Below are 18,828 nucleotides of genomic sequence, written 5' to 3'. Positions count from 1 at the left end.
AATTCTTACTTGATCACGAATGTTCCTTTTATGCTACCGATCACTTTTCACCTTTTACTAGGTCTCAGTGACCTACTGGGAGAGAATAAGATAGGTACTTACCAAGTGCCAGGGTCACTTAAAATACTTTTTGTAAACATAAGAAAACAGAATTTGACCCTTTATTCTCATGATTCATAATTTTAAATGTCCTTTACTCTTAAGAGAAACAAAAATGAACTACTTCACTAGAAAATGCGCAAGAAAAAATTTAACATAACCCAAAAATTTCACAATTTCTGTGAAAAAAGGTCAACTGCAAATGCACACACTCATGCTATACATACTGCAAGTCTCTACACATCTTCAGGAGTTCAAACGCCTGAAAACACAAGGATGAATGTAAACTAGAGGTTAAGCCTAATGACAGTGACAACACCTCTCAGTACTGACGCTTAGTACAGCAGGGGAATTTTAAGTACCAAAGTCTTGGTACTTTGTTGGTTTGGCATTTGATATTATTCCTGCCGTACGGAGTATGTGAAACCCATGAGCAACCTGCACGAAGGGCCCAGCTGGGTCTGGGCGGCACTGTGCGCGCCAGTCGAGGGTAAACTCATTGACAAACACTCTTCTCCGCGTCCATATGCTCCAGACCAGCCCTTCTCAAACGTCACGTTTATCCCCATCACCGGGAATCCGTTTCAGTGCAGATCGTGACGCCACAGGTCCGCAGGTGGGGCCTGAGACGCTCCATCTCTAACATGCTCCATGTGAAGCTAACACACTGGTCCACACACCACGCTTAAGGCCACAGAGGAGGAGAAGAAATGGCCACCAATAAAGCAAAGATTCTATTTACTATAACAGTCATTTCTAATTCAACCATTAAAAGTTAAGTAATTTCAGTTCAAAGACCTTCCAAGCAAGTTTAACGTAAAACATGACAATACTGAAACTAATAAAGTTTATTCTGCATCCAAATCTCCACCAAAGAAATCTAAAGAGAACAAGGATGAGTTGAAAATTCTTTACTTGAAACAAACCCTACAACCCACCAACAAATCCAGTCTATGACCCGGCATACCGCATTTCCAGATACTTATCCAAGAGAAACAATCATTTATGTTCATGTAAAAACCTGTAGGAAAATATTTACAGCTCTCTTCTGGATCAGCAAAACTGGATCAACAGTACGTGAACAGACACATAAAGCAGGTCCATCCAACGCTCCTGAGCACTAGCAAGGGCTAAGCTATCGATACACGCGTGGGGTGAAGGGGCAAAGGCGTGAGGGCCGCGAGAGGTCAGGTGATATGCTGCAACGAGTCCGTGCGCAGGACGCTCTCCCAGAGAAAACACCATACTGGTTGCCAGTGGTCAGAAACGGAGGGAAGGCAGGACTACAAAAGCACAGCATAAGGTGGAATTCCCAGGATGCAAACTTGTGGTACAAGTGTCCCACTAAGCCCGAAACTACTTCAAGGCCTACACACGCCCTGAAGCGGCCCCACCTGCCTCCACTTCGGGGCACTTAACAACCTTCACCAAGCCGGACTCCTGCCTTCGGGCACTGGTCACTGCCTCTTACTCTAAATACTGGGCTCAAAAAAAAAAGAAAAGAAAAAAAGCATCTCTTTTAGCCAAATGATTTACAGGACGGAATAACCTATCTGCCAAAATGCTGACTTTCTCGGCAGTTCTTAACAAGTACTAGCTAGTATTCCATGCACAAGTAAAATTGCAATGAAAACTGGTGTTGGGGGACAAATAATCACCAAATTATCCTAAGATTTTATTGTATAAGAAGCTAAATATGTGTATATCTGTGATCTCCTTATCAGGCTCTTCCAAAAATACTCAAAGGTTTAATTTTAGCTACTTAGTTATGCTGAAAACCTTAAGTATGACTCTCAGCAGAGGGCACACATAAAAACCACTGTGAAAGCTCTTTACAGACAAGTCAGATCTGATCACATCCAGCTCACCCTTGGACCACACAGGTAGGAAATGGACAGGTCCACATATATGTGAATTCTGCTGGATAAATACAGTAACTACAGAGGTGCCTGGGGGCTCACTCGGTTGGGCGGTGGACTTTGGCTCAGGTCATGATCTCACGGTTCATGCGTTCAAGCCCTGCACGGGGCTGTGCTGACAGCTCAGAGCCTGGAGCTGCTTCAGATTCTGTGTCTCCCTCTTTCTCTACCCCTCCCCTGCTCACACTCTGTCTCTCTCTCAAAAATAAATTTTAAAAAAATTTAAAAAATTTTAAATACAGTACTATGAACATGTTTCCCTTATGATTTTTTTTAAAAGTAAGCTCGGTGCTGTCCCAAGGCAAGGCTTGAACTCACAACCTTGAGATGAAGAAAGACCTGAGCAGAGATCAAGAGTCGGGCGCTTAACCGACTGAGCGACCCAGGTGCCCTTCCTTATGATTTCCTTAATAGCATTTCTTTCCTCCGGCTTACTTTATTGTAAGAATATAGTGTATAACATAGATCACATACAAAATACGTGCTAACGGACTATTTCTGCTATCAGTAAAGCTCCTGGTCACAGTAGGCTCTTAGTAGCTAAGTTCTGGGAGAGTCAAAAGTAAGTGTTACAAGCAGATTTTCAGCTGAGTGGGACCAGCACCCTGGCCCTGACCGCAGCATTGTTCATGGGTCAACTGCTGACATAAAGAATTAGAAAGTCCAATTCTGGCAAGACCCAGGCCTGCATATGTTTTAAGCTCTCCAGCTAATTCTGAAATGAACCTGTGATGTATCAGTGCTGTGAAAGATAATTCAGAATTCTGTCCCAAACCCAAGGGGGGAAAAATAGGTAGTTCTCTGAAACGTGGGGGGGAGAGGGAGCATCAGAGAAAAGTACACAGAATACTGTTTTAAAACACTTCCCAAAAGTTTTTAATGATTACAGAATAGCTGATAGAGAATAATTATTATATCATGAAATACAAATACAAATTGAATACAAATTCTAATTCTACCAATAGTGGTAAATGACAAGTTGGAAAGATGGAGCAAACTGTGCAATAACTATAAGAAAATTACAGACCAATATCCTTCATAAATACAGACACAAAATTCCTTAAAAAAACAAAAAGCACAAGGAATCCAGCAAATAATAAAAGGAAAATATATCACAACCAACTGAGGTAGCCAGAGCCAGAAGCACAAGGCTGACTTAACATTCAAAAAAAAACAATTAACAAATCTTGGAGACTAATTCCAAATACACATAGATAGAACCCCTGCCCCCAAGCCTTCCTCTGGAGGTGAATTTCAGGTCTTCCCCATGTCTTCACAGCAGACCACGCCCACGACCCACCGACCCCTCCCGCCTTAGGGACTTGCCTCCAAAGAACAGGACAGACAAGGAAAGACAGCCCTTTACAGACGTGCGCCTACAAGCAGCAAACATGACCTGACCACATGATCAAGGCTAACACTGCCAGGGTCCTGGACCCAGAGGTGTGATGGATGAGAAGGGCACTGAACCTCTGTGGTAGTCTGTCCAAAAACCCTGAACTCCAGTCTAATCATGAAGAAACTACCAGTCAAGCTCAGCCTGGAGGCAGTCTACAGGCTACCTGGCCAGGACACCTTAGACTGTCACAGTTGTGAAACACAAGCAAAGACTGACAACCTATCACAGAGCAGAGGAGACACAACAGTGTGGTCCCCTAGATGGGATCCCGAAACAGAAAGAAATAATAACTAAAAATTTGTGTAATGGAAATAAAGTCTGGAGTATAGTTAATACAGCCTTTTTAAAAAGTCAATTTAACTCACATTAATAAAGCGAAGGATAAAAGCCACAGGAGTATCAACAGATTCAGGAAACGCACTGACAAAATTCAACACTCATTTCTCATCTTTAAAAGAATCTCAGCAAACTAGGTAAAGAGCTTCTTCAATCTGATAAAAACAAAGCAAACAAACCTCCAGGGAGCTTGTATTACGTACTTCGTGGGACCCCGAACACGTCCTCCGCCATCAAGAACCAGACAAGAATGAAAGCCTCTGGCACCTGTACTCTACACAGTCCTCGAGGCCAGTGAGGTCAAAGAAATAAAAGGGCCACACGATTGTTAAGGTATTAGTTTTCCCCGGATTTGGTGGAAAGATACAATGCATTCTCTATCAAAATCCCAATCAGATTTTTAATAGATCTTGGCAATCAGTTATGGAATTTATACGGAAATTCAAAAGACCTAGAACAGCCAAAACAAGCTCAAAAAGCCAGACAAAACTGGTGGATTTGCAGTACCTGATTCCAGGCCACAGCAATGGAGAGTGTAATGCCAGCAGGGGAATAAAAGGGCCCCAGACGGGAGACGCACGTACATGCCCTCCACGGAGCAGCCACAGGCAGTGCGTGCATACACACGGACACGTGTACTCTCTACGTGGAGGGTGCAGACACAAATTATAAAGACAACCCATGTTTTAAAAGACTAAAAATGGACGTGAAGAAGACACAGAAGTCCAACAAGCAGCACATGGAACAGCACCCAACATCATTAGTTATCAAAGGAATACACTAAAGTCACGGCGACACACCCAGTCAGAGGACGGAACGGGAAAGTCAGTGTCAAGTGATGAAGAACGGAGACTCTCAGGCATGAGCACTGGGAGTACAAAACGAAACCACCTCTCTGGGAAACCATTTGGTGGTTTCTTCTAGAATTAAACATGTTTCTACCATGCCTCAGTAATCCCATTCCTAGTTAATGCCAAGGAAAATGAAAAGATATATCCACTAGAAGGTATGTAAAGAATTCCTTATATCACTGTACTCATTATTACAAAAAAAAAGGAAACCCAAATACCTGTCTATTATCAGGGGACTGGACAAATACGCACATTCATAAAGTGGGATGAACTAGCGACACACACACACAGAGCTACTGGGATGAGTTCCCAAAATGTCCTGTTGAACAGAAGAGGCTACACAGAGTCATCATTACACACAGCGGGATTCCATCTGTGTCAAGTTCTAGACTAGGAAAGACTAATTTCAGGTGACAGTAAGAAACCCCGTTTGTCTCTGTGGTGTCAGGACTGACTAGAAAAGAAAGAGGGAACTTTCGGGGGTCACAGAACCACTTCTTACCAAGGAAGATGGTAACGTGAACAAACACACGTCTCAAAACACTGGACCGCACGCGGCAGATATAAACGGGGTCACAATTTTAACAGTAAATATCTGCAATAGCGCAGAGATGTGTGTAAGCTTCTGCCACTACCTCTCGTCGGCACGGGCACAGCACCTGGAACGGCAAGGCTGTTTACGCCACGTCTGAAGGCCAGGGCACAGGTGGCACAGAGGGGCGGAGAGTCAGAAGGGCTTGGCGCTCATGTTCGACATTACATCTTTCTAATTTGGTGCCAGCACAGGGATTTCTTTGTTCTCACCAAGCAAGGACATTCAGTAAATAAAGGAGGCGCCCAAAGCAGGCTTTTCCACTGAAATTACTCTTTAGTTGCCTAATCCAGATTCCAATATACACTTAACTACCGCTCCTGGAAGGCAGTCCTCTGAAGAACTAACTATAAGCTGCCAAGCGGCCCCGAGCCCGTCACACGAGCTGCAGGAGCGCAAAGGGCCAGTCCATCAACACCCTGCCCACATCTAAGGAAACGGGAGAAACGCTGGAAAGATATGGGAACACGGTATGACTGCGGATTAGAAGTGTTACTCCTCTCTGAGGGCTCCATGCTCTCCGAAAGCAAAAGCTATCAAGCTATCAAACGGTCCTCAAACAGCACATGACACCTACTTTTCACCACCTCAAATAATATCACGCCCACAAGTTTTCAATAAAGATCTTCTAGGCTGAGTGATATTCATGACTCTATTTTAAGAAAACAAGCCCGGGGCGCCTGGGTGGCTTAGTCAGTTAAGCGTCCGACTTTCGCTTAGGTCATGATCTCGCGGTTTGTGGGTTCAAGCCCCGCGTCGGGCTCTGTGCTGACTGCCAGCTCAGAGCCTGGAGCCTGTTTCAGTCTGTGACTCCCTCTCTCTCTGACCCTCCCCTGCTCTCTCCTAGAAATAAATAAAACATTAAAAGAAAAAAAAAAGAAAACAAGCCCAAAGTATGTGTTGTGAGGGGAAAGACCAGCACTTTCCCTGCCTCCAAGAAGGACCATTTAAAGTCCTGAGAGCAAAGAAAATTATACAGAATTTTTAGTCAATACAAAACAAGCAACATAAACAAGGTAAACTTCAACCCTCAGGGATAGAAGCAGAGTAAAGGAAATATAAATAAAACTACGTTACAAATACAGATACAGCAAATATGTAAATACGAACATATTAAAAATATTTTAAGCAACATAAACAAGGCAGACTTCAACCATCAGAGCCAAAGGATAAGAAAGTAAATGTATGAGTGGCTTTTTAAAACTATTTTCAAATACTAAGTTTAAAATTAAATTATGGGATATACAGCTTAAAAGAAAAAAAAGCAAATACTATGCCTTGCAACAGACGGCATAAAACCAGAGTAAACTATTTAATCTGGAATAGACTTTCTGTTCTATAAAAAGATCCATACTGAAATCGACCCTTAAAAGGTTTCACGTGAGAGGTAACTACAACTAGAAATCACAGGACTTAACAAGTGAAATCTGGTTCTTTGCCTTACAAATTGTAGGGTCAAAATTTTAGCTACCTTTTATTCCCCCTTTGATAAAAGTTATTTTGCTCATAGCAAAAATATCTTAAAATATTTGGGGTACCGGGGCACCTGGGTGGCTCAGTCAGTTAAGCAGCCAACTCTTGATTTCAGCTCAGGTCAAGATCTCAGGGTTGTAAGTTTAAGCCCCGCACAGGGCTCTGTGCTCAGGGCGGAGCCGGCTTCAGGTCTTCCATCTCCCTCTCTCCATACCTTCCCCTCCCCGCGCCCCCCCCCACCAGTGTGCGTGCTCTCTCACAAATAAATGTTAAAAATGTTTAATAAAATATAAAATAAAATATCTGGAGTACAAAGTATCAAATAATCCCGCCATCTAGAGGTAATCACCATCACCATTTTTATCTTTCTACCCTTTCAGATGTTGAGAGTCACACACACACAGATATGCAAAGTCACAGGAAACTAGGGGAGGAACTGTATCATCTTGCTCTTTTCACTTCACATGCCCAACAGAGCCAGGCACCATCTGGTAAACCTACAGCCCCCACCACTTACCCTTCTAGAAAAATCTACGTTGGTTCTGTTTACTCTCAAGGCTGCAGACGAGTAAGCAGAGCCCAGATCTTTGAACACATCTTGGATGGACTCTTCTGGATGACTTGTCAAGGTGGAGTTACGGAGCCAAAGGACCTGAAGGCTCTGGGTACTGTCAAGAACAGTGAAGGGTGTGTGATGTACCCTTCCTGCAAGCTAATGAGGTAGCCAGCCACTGTTCCATGGAGGCGGGGAGAGGACCTGAGACCCTAGTCACGGTCGAGGACGACGACGCATTACTCTGACCCAGAGCAGTGGCATTTTGGGGCCAGTGCCCTGAGCCAATTCCCAGTGTGCCCTGTGTTACAGGCGGGAGCCAGGGGTTGGGGCCCCCCGGTGAGCTCTAACGAACAGAACTGCATCTGCCACCGCCCCGCAGGAAGACACCCTCTCGACCTTCGTGCGCCGCACGAATACCTGTGACCGGACAGCGGCCAACCAAGGGGCAGCCAGCGCTCCACCCGCACCATACGCAGCCGTGAGGGGCCCTGGAAGACAGCCCCTTGGCAGTGAGCACTTCTGAAATCTCCCCCAACTGAATGAGACTGTACCTGACCAGTAATTTTGATTTTTGCCAGTATTAAAAAAGGTTAAAATTATCCATTTTGTTTTAATGTTTATTTTACTCAATATATTTTATATATTTAATGCTCATTTGCTTACCTTATTTTTGGATTACTTTCTCATACTCTTATTTACTCCTTCTATAGGAGTGCTCATCTGTATATACTGGGTATATTTAACTCGTACATACTGAATATATTAACTTTACTAAATATATTAATTCTTAGCCTCACATGTAAATATTTCCCCATATTTGTCATTTGTCTAAACTTCTTTATAGTGTTTTGGGATAGTTACACATAATCAAATCACTCTTTTCCTTTTTGACTTAAAAAGGCCTTATTACCGGGGCGCCTGGGGGGGCTCTGTCAGTTAAGCATCTGACTTCAGCTCACGTCATGATCTCATGGTTCATGCGTTTGAACGTCAGGCTCTGCTGACAGCTCAGAGCTCGGAGCCTGCTCCGGATTCTCTCTCCTTTCTCTCTCCTCTCTCCTCTCTCCTCTCTCTCTCTCTCTCTGCCCCTCCCCTGCCTGTGTGCTTTCTCTCTCAATCTCACTCAAAAATATATACTTATAACAAAAAAAAGGTCCCATTACCAAGAATACAATAGTTATAAGCGAGACAATTTGGTGCTCATTTTTCCGCATTTTCTATCATGTCCTTAATAATAAAACTCCCAATTTTGAGTAAACACGCTGTCACCTAACAAAGCACTATATTCACCCATCTCCCTTGTTGTGGCTTATAGACACGTGGCTAAGGCCTAACTCATGAGACATTTACGAAGTGTCGTAGGAGAACTCAGGAAATGTGTCTCCAAAGGGCGAGCACAGTCCCTGTTTAGTCTCCTGCAATCAACCCACTAGCTGGATGCAGACCACGGTAAGAGCAGCAGCCCTAGAACTTACCATGGGAGTCTAGAAGTCTGGGTACCTGATTACACAGTGAGGTCTACACCAGATCTGAAACCCCCTATGAAATTTTTTGACGTTAGTGAAAAATAAACTTCTAACATTTGCTGAATTTTCTCTTCTGCAGGTAAGCCTGAGGTCGTTAGGTCACCATTATTAAAATGATTTCTTCTGGGGCACCTGGGTGGCTCAGTCGGGTAAGCATCTGACTCTGGCTCAGGACATAATCTCATGGTTCGTGAATTCGACCCCCCACGTCCGGCTCTGTGCTGACAGCTCAGAACCTGCTTTGGACCCTCTGTCCCCCCTCTTTCTCTCTGTCCCTCCTCCACTCCTGCTCGTTTGCACACTCTCTCTCTCAAAAATAAACATTTAAAAACTGTTTTCTTCTATTACATTTACAGCTTGGTATGTGTATGGGTGCATGTTTGGTTATTTTACACTGAAATATTTAGTCAATCTGAGATTCATATTGTGATGTACGGGAGGAAATCTAACTTCTCCCCAAATGACTTAAACCTTAAGTATATCCGAAATACTCTGTCATATTAACACACACATCATGAGTTCATTTCCTTTAAGAAAATGCTCCTCCGAAGACATCACTTTCTTCAGAAGATACTTGAAAATAGGAAATCAAGATTCCCATTTTTTAAATAACCCACTTTTGTTTTACTATTTTAATGAATACAGTTCAGAAATTAAGATCTAAAATATCCAGACCTATGAGACGTACAAAAGGCACTTCCAGAAGGCACCAGGCAATGGTAACACCTGTGATGCTTCGACTGCTTTAAACAACAGTAGTTCATACCTCCAGAAATCATCTGAAAATTAAAATCCACAAAAGCTTTTCTCATTCTAAACTATGCCATAAAATATATTATCAGAGTGAGAAGACTATTACCTAAAATACTGAAGGAATAAATGATAGGCAAAAGTTAATGAAACTAATTTTCCAAATTCAAAGCACCACAAACTAATGAACAGGACACGAACTACCGGGTGCCCCTCTAAACCAAGTTCAGCACTTGGAAGGCTCTCAGCAGCCCCCTCCCCGCCCTTCCTCTCCTCTCCTCTCCTGGCTTCTTAAGAGTTCTTTCTGGGATGGGACGTCTTCTGCAACGTCTTCTGCCCGAAGCAGCCCTCCCTGGTCTGACGCCGGCTCGCCCCAGGCTCTCCCCCAGGCACCGTGGTGAATGCACCTTCTCTGGGCTCCCTGAACCTCAGCGCGGTGTCTCGTTACTGCCAGAACTGAGCAGTCCTAAGTAGAGGAAGCGCCTCTAATTTAACGTCTCTTTTAGCTTTGTCTTGGTTCCCTGTCCTGGTTCCTTTTACAACTGGAAAATCTGAGTAAAGAGTTCTCCATACTATTATTCTATCTTTTCACTAAGCTTCAAATTATTTCAAATAGCAAGACACAGAAAGCACAAAAAGAAACAACACACTTAGCATGTCAGGGAGGAGAAGGGATTATGTGCTGGACAGTGTCTGTCCAGAGCACGCACGCTCACATACTGTCACAGTGCTGCATCAGGGAAAAGAAGGGGTAAGTAAAATGCTTTATGTCTTGAGTTTCTAAAGCACTGGATAAGACCTAAAGTAAATGACCTAAAAGCTGGTCAGTGAAATACCACTTTTCATGATCTTTTGGGAAAAAAGCGGATATTAAGGAAAATAACTGAGGAAAAAAAGCATTAATAAGGAAAAAAAGTTTTAAAACCAACGGGTCCTAAGGCTATAGAATGGTTTTGTGGCTTCCATGTGTGACCCACAGGACAAGCTCGAAGGCTGGAAAACAGAATCTATGAAAGCCGGTGCTTATGCCACCTCTAGTCATCCAGATGACGTCTACTTCTCACACCTACTCCACGGGTCACCTCCTCCATAAAGCCTCAACGCCTCCCCACCCACCTTCCTGACTCCTCCAAGACACCCTGGCAACCAGAGGGCCCGTCCCTCTGTGAGCTCGTGAGGCAGGGATCTGAGCCTCTGCTGGGAAGCTTCATTTCTAGGTTTCCATAGTTGACTCTGCCAACGTGCCTTCCCTCCCCTGTATTAAGCTGCACATTGCGTACAGGGACCAAGCCTCCCAACCATCCTTGTTTCTTCAGCACCTGAGACAGCACCTAAATACGGGGACCCGCAAGTTTTCACCATGGTCCTAAGTAACTAATGTTAAGTAATTTAAAATGACTACAGCACCCCCTTTCAAAGCACTAACACATACATCACATTTTTTTAAAGATCTCTACCCACGCCCCCATCAAACATTTAACATTTTCTAACACTTAAAGGGCAAACAGCTGAATGGAAAGAAATCACAGCGCACCAGAACTCACTGCCCAAAAAGACTCTAGAAAGGTCAGGCTTTTTACTACACTCAGAGTTCAAAGAAGAGATGTATCAACTTTCACTAATGCTAAAAAGATGGCTCATTTTAAATCTGGAAGGAAACACAACCACCAAAATTTTGGACTCTTTAAAAGACGAGCAAATACCTCTTCAGGCCCAGGAGCAGCCTGGGGGGCAGTAATCTCCTCTAACAAATCTTCAGCAACACAGTCTTCCTGCTCCGGCAGCCCCGGCTGCCCGCAGGCCTGCAAGTACTCTTCATCCTAACAGCCATTAAAGAGAAAATAGGGTTTTCTCATAGAGCTTTGGGTTTTTAAAAGCACTTTTCATCATGACTCATGCTTAATTATTTTAGCAGCTTTTACTATGACAATCGCCTGACTAGGCAGAAAGCGCCCCGCACAAACACAGGACGTGCCCTCCCCTGTGTTCAAGAGAACAGAGGGCAGTATGCTGGCCCGGCCGCTGAGGTTAGTGGCATAGCTGCTTCAAACCCAAGCGCCCTGACAATTAGCACAACTTAAAACAAGCACGAAGGAAAAGTCCTCTTAAAAAGGGCGTGCATATGCTCACACAGCGCAGCTCAGCGGCAGCAAGGGGGCCGAGATCATGCCAAACCCGAACCAGCAAAAGAAGGCAACAAAAGTATGAAACATTCAATTCAACACAAGAGCTTTATCAGCAATCACATTAGAATCTGTTTCTCCGTCAGTCCATGCCTTGACTTAGAGGGGTAACTCCCGCTTTGTAGGAAATGTAAGGGGCATGTCAGCAGGCAGGCGTCCCTTGAAGGGCAAATGGAGGGAGGCAGATGAGCTGTCTAAAGACCACTCAAGAGAAAGAAGGGCTTCTACAGACAGCACTAACAAGGAACAAGGACATCTGATCCTCTGCAGGGAGCTGAACTTCCCAGCGGCCCTGGTCACTGGCTGAAATCACCGTGGGTGGCACGGACAGAGTCTGAACATGCTACCGCGGGGCAGACAAGGGCCGCACCTCGAACGCCCAAGGAAAGCAGCTGCATTCAAGGTGACAAACCATCTTACATCCCACAAATGTCTCTGAAGACTATGTGAACACACTGCATTTTACTCTCGAGAAGAAACTGTTCGCATCCTATCAAGAAGAGAAACCGCCACTACCCTCAAGTCACTGACAGCACAACTGTCAGATTTCAGAGGAGGCCCGACGGCACTACTCAAAATTTCCAGGTAACGTACAATGGAGCAGAGTCTGTGTCGCTGGATTCGCACCAGGAAACAACAACCTGCTACCCTTCACATAAATTATCGATATGAAATTGTTTTTACAGAACAGCGTTTTAAGAAATCTCAATCCATGTTCATTTCAAAGGCTCTAAATGGATTATGCTTAAAAGTATAAATCACCCAACAATTTTCTAATATTTTGTTAAATAAAAAAGCGATATAAATCTTTTCTTAATACGAGAGTACAAGTTTTTAAATCAAATCCCAAATCACTCTCAAGAACAGCAATGGTGAAATGATAAAACCTAAGGAACATCTTACTACTGAGCGTGACAGGAGAGAACACTGAGCTGTTCCACCAACTTCTAAATGTGGACCTCACTTTCCTCATCAGTAGAAGCCCCTCCCAATTGTAAAATTCTGTGGTTTTATGACTCCACTCCCAGTTAGCCCTTCCATGTGATGTTTAGAGCGAGCCCGAAAAGACCGAATGTGCTCGTGCTCTGCATGTCACAGAGGTCAAGTCTAGCCTGGGAATTAATGCAAGTTAACAAATCCTAACTAGGACATGACATGAACCACAGTGAAATAAACCCTTTCATCAACTAAAACACCACCGGGACACACAGGTAGGCAATCTACTCCTGCATTTGTTCATCTAATCGCGAATGCACTGTGCACCACTGCCGACCTGGCGGCCCCTCGCGGCGGGGGTGGGAGAAGCATGCCGCACGGTTCAAGGCCATCTAGGTCCTCCATCCAAAGCAAAGGTAATGCCAGACTCCACCATGATAACTATGCAGAAACCAGCAATTTTAAAAACACAGGGAAGAGAGAAAAGAATGGCCACGGCTATAAATCCACAGGTAGAGGTACCGGGGGGGTGAGCTGGCCCTGTTCACAGGACACTTCCCTACTTCACCTCACCTCACAGGACAGCTCCCTGTGGAAATATCAGGACACTTTCAAAAACTCTAAGCAACATTGTTCATGATTTTTTTTTAATCTTGAGTTGCCACATTTTTTTTTCTTCTTGATACCAGACTCTTAGATCACAACAAGTTGGATAACTAAGTTGGACTTTATACAACCAGGGGCCTAAATGTAACCTCTGGTTTGACAACGGAACACAAGAGAGAGAAAGTCCTCACTTGTGAGAATTCTCTCTACAACAAGTTCTGCCAGAATGCCACGGTGGGAAATATCTCCTAGGCGGCCAGGCACATCTGTGCTGTCAAGCACTTTCCACACTGATCTGTTCCACCAAATTCTAAGTTCACAGAAGGCAGGGGCCACACTTCATGTCTCATATTTTAGCAAAATTTGTGCCCCCAGTGCCTGGACATCAGTGAAGATTTGCTGAGCTGCTGAATTTACAAGGGAAAAGGACTCACATATGACTAACCAATCATCTTATCTTACCAGCAAATAGCAGAGATAATAAAATGCTCTAACCAAGGGAATAAGTAGGTCCATTTTTAAAAGAGCTTGGCTTAATTTTTAAGTCATTTTAAATGTACAGTAACCCCACTTTCAAACAGTATACAAACACACCAGTAAACCTGACAGCCCTTGTCCACACAGTGAAGGACTTACTACTAAACCCAACTGTTACCGTTATCAAAAGAACAAGTACCCATGATGCCTGTTAGATGCTTTTATTTACCAAAACTACAAGCATTTTTCCATTAAGAGAACGCATTCAAAAAGAATCAAATCTTAATAACTACTGAGATACATAAACACAATCATGATTAGAACTAAATATTCTAAGGTTCCGCATAAACAATCCTTCTCAAAACTATTCGCGTTTATGTAGACGTTATGACCAATGACCAAAATTCAGATTTTGACATTTTTTCTCAAAAGCACGCTTCCACTGAATAAAAACATTAAGAGAATAAGGCAACGCTATTACCCCTAACTGTGCACGTCTCCACCGGGTCCTGCCCGGCAGCAGGTGACATGGCCTCTCAGTGGAATTTCAGTATCGTGAAAGCCTGAAGATTCTATGGTGACTATCACGTCCTTCCCACATAGATTTCATTAATGCTAGTTTTAAAAACAAATCTCTCTTAAGGATGAATCACTAAGACAGATGAGCAATCTTCCACTAGCACCTTTTCCTCTCTTGACAGTTCAACTTTTTAAAAAGCTACTTATCAAAACCATCTTTCTGAAATAGAAATCAGCACAATCTCTGCTTCCTGATCACAGATAACAAATTACGTGTGACATTTCCAAAACTAACCTCCAATCTCTTTATTCATGTTTAGACAGTTTTCAGTTACAAAAAAGGATGAATGAACAGGACATCAATCACTGTGGAATATTAGCACCTTAAAGATGTCTTTAGCAGGTCAATAATCTTTTCACCTTGGAAGGACTTTATCAGATCTTGTCTAAAGCCTGGATAAAAGCTCTGCATTAAGTACTTCTAACAATTGACAGTGTATCTGCACCACACAAAGCTGTTTTCTTCCTTAAGGTGCAATCCTCAAGGTCACGTTTCTGTGCAGCCTTCCAGAATGACAAAGGGGCATTACCTCCAGCCAAACAAGCTGTCAACACAAACTTTGTCATAGCTCAGATAAAGAAACTGGCAGACAGTGATAATAAGGTCTAATTTCCCTCCCTCCCGAGGGAGGGAAATAGATTTCAAATCAGTCCAGAAACCCATGCCCAGGCAGCCAGGTTATCTTCGGCCACACAAAGGAAAGAGACTCACTGTGAATTCATCAAGGGGCTCATTGATCTCGATGTCTAACACTTCATCACTGTACAGCTGCCCCTCCTCCGGCTCCTCCACATACTCGATGGGGTCCTCCGTCAGCTCAGCGCCATGGCCTTCGTACTGTCCTTCCTCCGGGTACTCGTGAGCATACAGTTCCGATCCCCCGGACTTGTGATAAACAAGCTCGTCCTCTCCTTGCTCATACTCGGACTCCTGTTCCCCAGACTGGTCGTTCGTGTTGTCAGACAGTTCAAATGACGTGACCATGCCAGATGTGGTGTTCAGACTAATGGTGACACCCTGAGAACTAAAGACAACAAAAACAAAAAGAAAGGTGCCCATCAGAGTGAAGCTCAAAATTAAGTCACTCCATGAACGAATGATTACAGAGACTTCTAGCATGACTGCTGAAAAGCTGTCCCGGTGACAGAAAGACATACCCTCCTCCAACCCCGACTGCACAGAGCTCCGTGTGCCTGGCTAGGCCCGCACCACACCCCCCTAGGGCGCGCAGCAGCTGCACCATCGTCAGACGCAGGATTCTGGCCCAAAGGAAACAGATCAAGCAGATGGGGAAACAAGTCTGACTGGCAAAACTCTAGGATTGAAAACAAACAGACTGTATTTCATTCTAAATTCCAGGGTAAAAAGGATGGCAACTATTTTCCAAGATACCGAAGTAAAAATGTCAGTATTACTCTAGAAACAGAAAATCACACAAAAAAAGGAGAAGGAAATAAACCACAAGACTCTTAATGATAGAGAACAAACTGAGGGTTGAGGGAGGGGGTGGGTGGGGGATGGGCTAGCTGGGTGACAGGTACTAAAGGACGGACTTGTTCTGCTGAGCACTGGGTGCTGTATGGAAGTGATGAATTACTGAATTCTACTCCTGAAACCAATATAGTACTGCATGTTAACTAAAATTTAAAAAAACAAATTTAAAAATAAAAGATATACAAACTGTTAAAAAAAAAAGGAAGAAAAAAGAAAATTACAGATGGAATTTTAAGAACAATCTGTTCTTTTTAAATCTCTTATGTAAATTATAAATTTAAAAAATCAAAATATTAAAAATGTGTGTGACAATATGTCAGTGTTCAAACAAATAAAATTTGCACTAGTCACAACTTCAAAAAAATCAGTTTATAATTTGGGTAAAAGAACACAGAGGGGTTTTAAAACCTCAAAAAAAAAAAAAAATCAGGGTGCCTGGGTATCTCAGTCAGTTAAGCGTCCAATTCTGGCTTTTGGCTCAGGTCATGCTCTCACTGTCAGGAGACGGAGCCCCACGTCAGGCTCTGTTCTGAGCGTGGAGCCTGCTTGAGAGTCTCCCCGCTCTCCCTCTGCCCCGCCTGCACGTGTATGCACTGTCTCTCAAAAAACTAAAATAAAATAGTAAAAAAATTTTACTCAACCTATTAACTCACAACAGCTGTGTGCCAAACAGTAAGCTCCAAGACAGTACTTGGAGTGCAAAATGTGCACAGACCTGGGTGCACACATTAACAAAATACTAATCCTAACAAGAAACACAAGTATGTCACACGGACTTGAAGATATGACTTGGCTAAAAACTGCAAACTGCCACATTTGAAGGACAAACTTAACTCAAAAGATCAAACTACAATAATGATGTCACAGAACACCGCTGGGAAACTTACTGGTAGCATACGCTAACTGAAAACTGCATTTCTATCCAAAAACACTTACTTCCTGTTAGAAGAGCAGCCACAGGTCTGTAGCCCGATAATGAATGGCACATGTGTGTTGACAACAGAGGTCTCTTGAGGTTTTCATGATAAAGGTTTTCTCATAAAACCGGCACATCGCACTACTACAAAGTGCTCTAGATATCACTTCCCCTCTTCTAACGGAGCTTACTGCACCAGCAACAGAGACATCCGTGCTCCTGGGGACTGATGTTCTCGTCCCCCAGAATCACATCTGCTGAATCCCCACCCCCCAGTGTGATGGTGCCTGGAGGCGGGGCCTCAGGTCAGAAGGACGAAGCTGTTCCAGGGGGATCCCAGAGAGCTCCCTCACCCTCCCACCTAGGGAGGGCCAGCGAGAAGAGACCATCTGTGAATGAGAAACTAGAAACTGGCCATGCCAGTGCCTTAACCTTGGACTTCCTGGCCCCCAGGACTTTGAGAAAGAAATTTCTGTGGTTTACGAACTACCTAGTCCACAGTGTTTTGTTAATGCAGTCAAAAAAGACTGAAGTAACTACACCCACTAAAACAATTACATTCACATAGTCAAATCAGAGTCTAAAGTCCAAAGGAATTTTCAAAATGGCAATTCTTAGTCAACAGATTACGTATAAATAAAAATGACCTAAAATAAAAACAAAAGTAGCAACATCAAACCGCAAGGACAGTACTGAGTGTGAGGCCACTGCCTCCGTCCAAATGAAGGAGCTCAGTACACACCTTTCCTGAGCTCTCGTCATCTGCGCTCAACACAACTTACACAGGCCATCAAGTGCAAGACCAATACCTACTTACAGAAATATATTAATATCCCGCTTAAAATAAAATTATGTTAAGATATAGTATCATGTTATCAATTATATCCCATTATAATTATAAATTACAATTAGTAGCAATTTAGTTACAAATTTTAATGAGCTAACATGGAATACCTGAAATTTTCTTCATCTTCATTATCACTTTGTAAAAGATCATCATTCAGCTCTTCATCTGATAAATCCGACTGATTCTAATTAAAATAAGAAATGTAATTAGTGCATGTCGCTCCCATAAAAAGACCCGTTACAAATGTGCAAAGTTACACTGGCTGGCTGTTTTCTCACCTTGTTATTAGAACCCATTCCTGCTCCGATAGAACCCGCTGAATCACATACGCACAGCCGTCTCCCCAGACACATCTCACATGCGGAGTGAGCAAGGAGAGAAACGACAAGTCTGGGGCACCAGGGGGGCTCAGTCAATTAAGGATCCAGCTTGAGCCCAGGACCTGATCTCTCAGCTCGTGAGTTTGAGCCCCGCATCGGGCTCTCTGCTGTCAGCACAGAGCCCACTTCGGATCCTCTGTCCCCACCCCTACCTGCCCTGCCCGTTCCCCACTCACATGCTTTCTCTCGCAAAAATAATCTCTCTCAAAAATAAAACTTTTGGGTTTTAAGAAACAACAAGCCTAATAATCACATTTATTCTAAATCCAACGAAAAAGGAAAAGGGAAGAGTCCTTTGGGAATATCCGACAAATATTTTTTTGTATACCTTTAATATTTGACTAAATTTTATTTCACTTGTATGTGGAACTTAAGAAACAAAACAAACAGGGGTGCCTGGGTGGCTCAATCAGTTAAGCATCTGACTCTTAACTTCAGCTCAGGTCATATGAGTTCGAGTCCCGCATCGGACTCTGCGCTGATGATGTATAGCCTGCTTGGCATTCCATCTCTCCTTCTCTCTGTACTACCCCTCTCTCAAAAAAAATTTTTTAAAACTTTAAAAAAAGAAACAAGGGGGGAAAATGAGAGAGACAAGGAACAGACTCTTAGCTACAGTGAACACGGGGACGGCTGAGGGCCAGGGAAGCAGGTGACGGGATGCAGAGCGCACCTGCTGTGACGAATGTGGGTGATGTATGCCAGTGCCTACTCACCGCACTGCACACCTGAATCTAGTATAACCCTGTATGTTAGCAGAAATTCAAATAAAAACTTAAAAAAGACTTGACTAAATTTAACAGTATCCAAAATCTGAAGGTTTTTTTAAACAAAAAAAAAAAAGTGGAATTTTAGAAATAAGCAGATTTTAAATACCTGGATCACCAGATTGAAATGGTAAGGAAATA

General features: G+C 43.4%; 1 protein-coding gene across 1 annotated transcript in view; it reads right to left on the bottom strand.

Moving 5' to 3' along the window:
- Positions 1–18,828, bottom strand: part of RBM33 (RNA binding motif protein 33) — a 152,012-nt gene that overhangs the window by 71,891 nt on the left and 61,293 nt on the right. Inside the window, 2 exon segments of the mRNA XM_077761688.1 lie at positions 14,995–15,307; positions 17,648–17,724. Of these exon segments, the coding sequence (XP_077617814.1) occupies positions 14,995–15,307; positions 17,648–17,724 (390 nt within the window).

The sequence above is a fragment of the Crocuta crocuta genome, unplaced genomic scaffold (assembly GCF_008692635.1).
Source record: "Crocuta crocuta isolate KB4526 unplaced genomic scaffold, BGI_CrCroc_1.0 scaffold408, whole genome shotgun sequence".
Lineage (NCBI taxonomy): Eukaryota > Metazoa > Chordata > Mammalia > Carnivora > Hyaenidae > Crocuta > Crocuta crocuta.
This window is presented reverse-complemented; position numbering and strand designations above follow the sequence as displayed.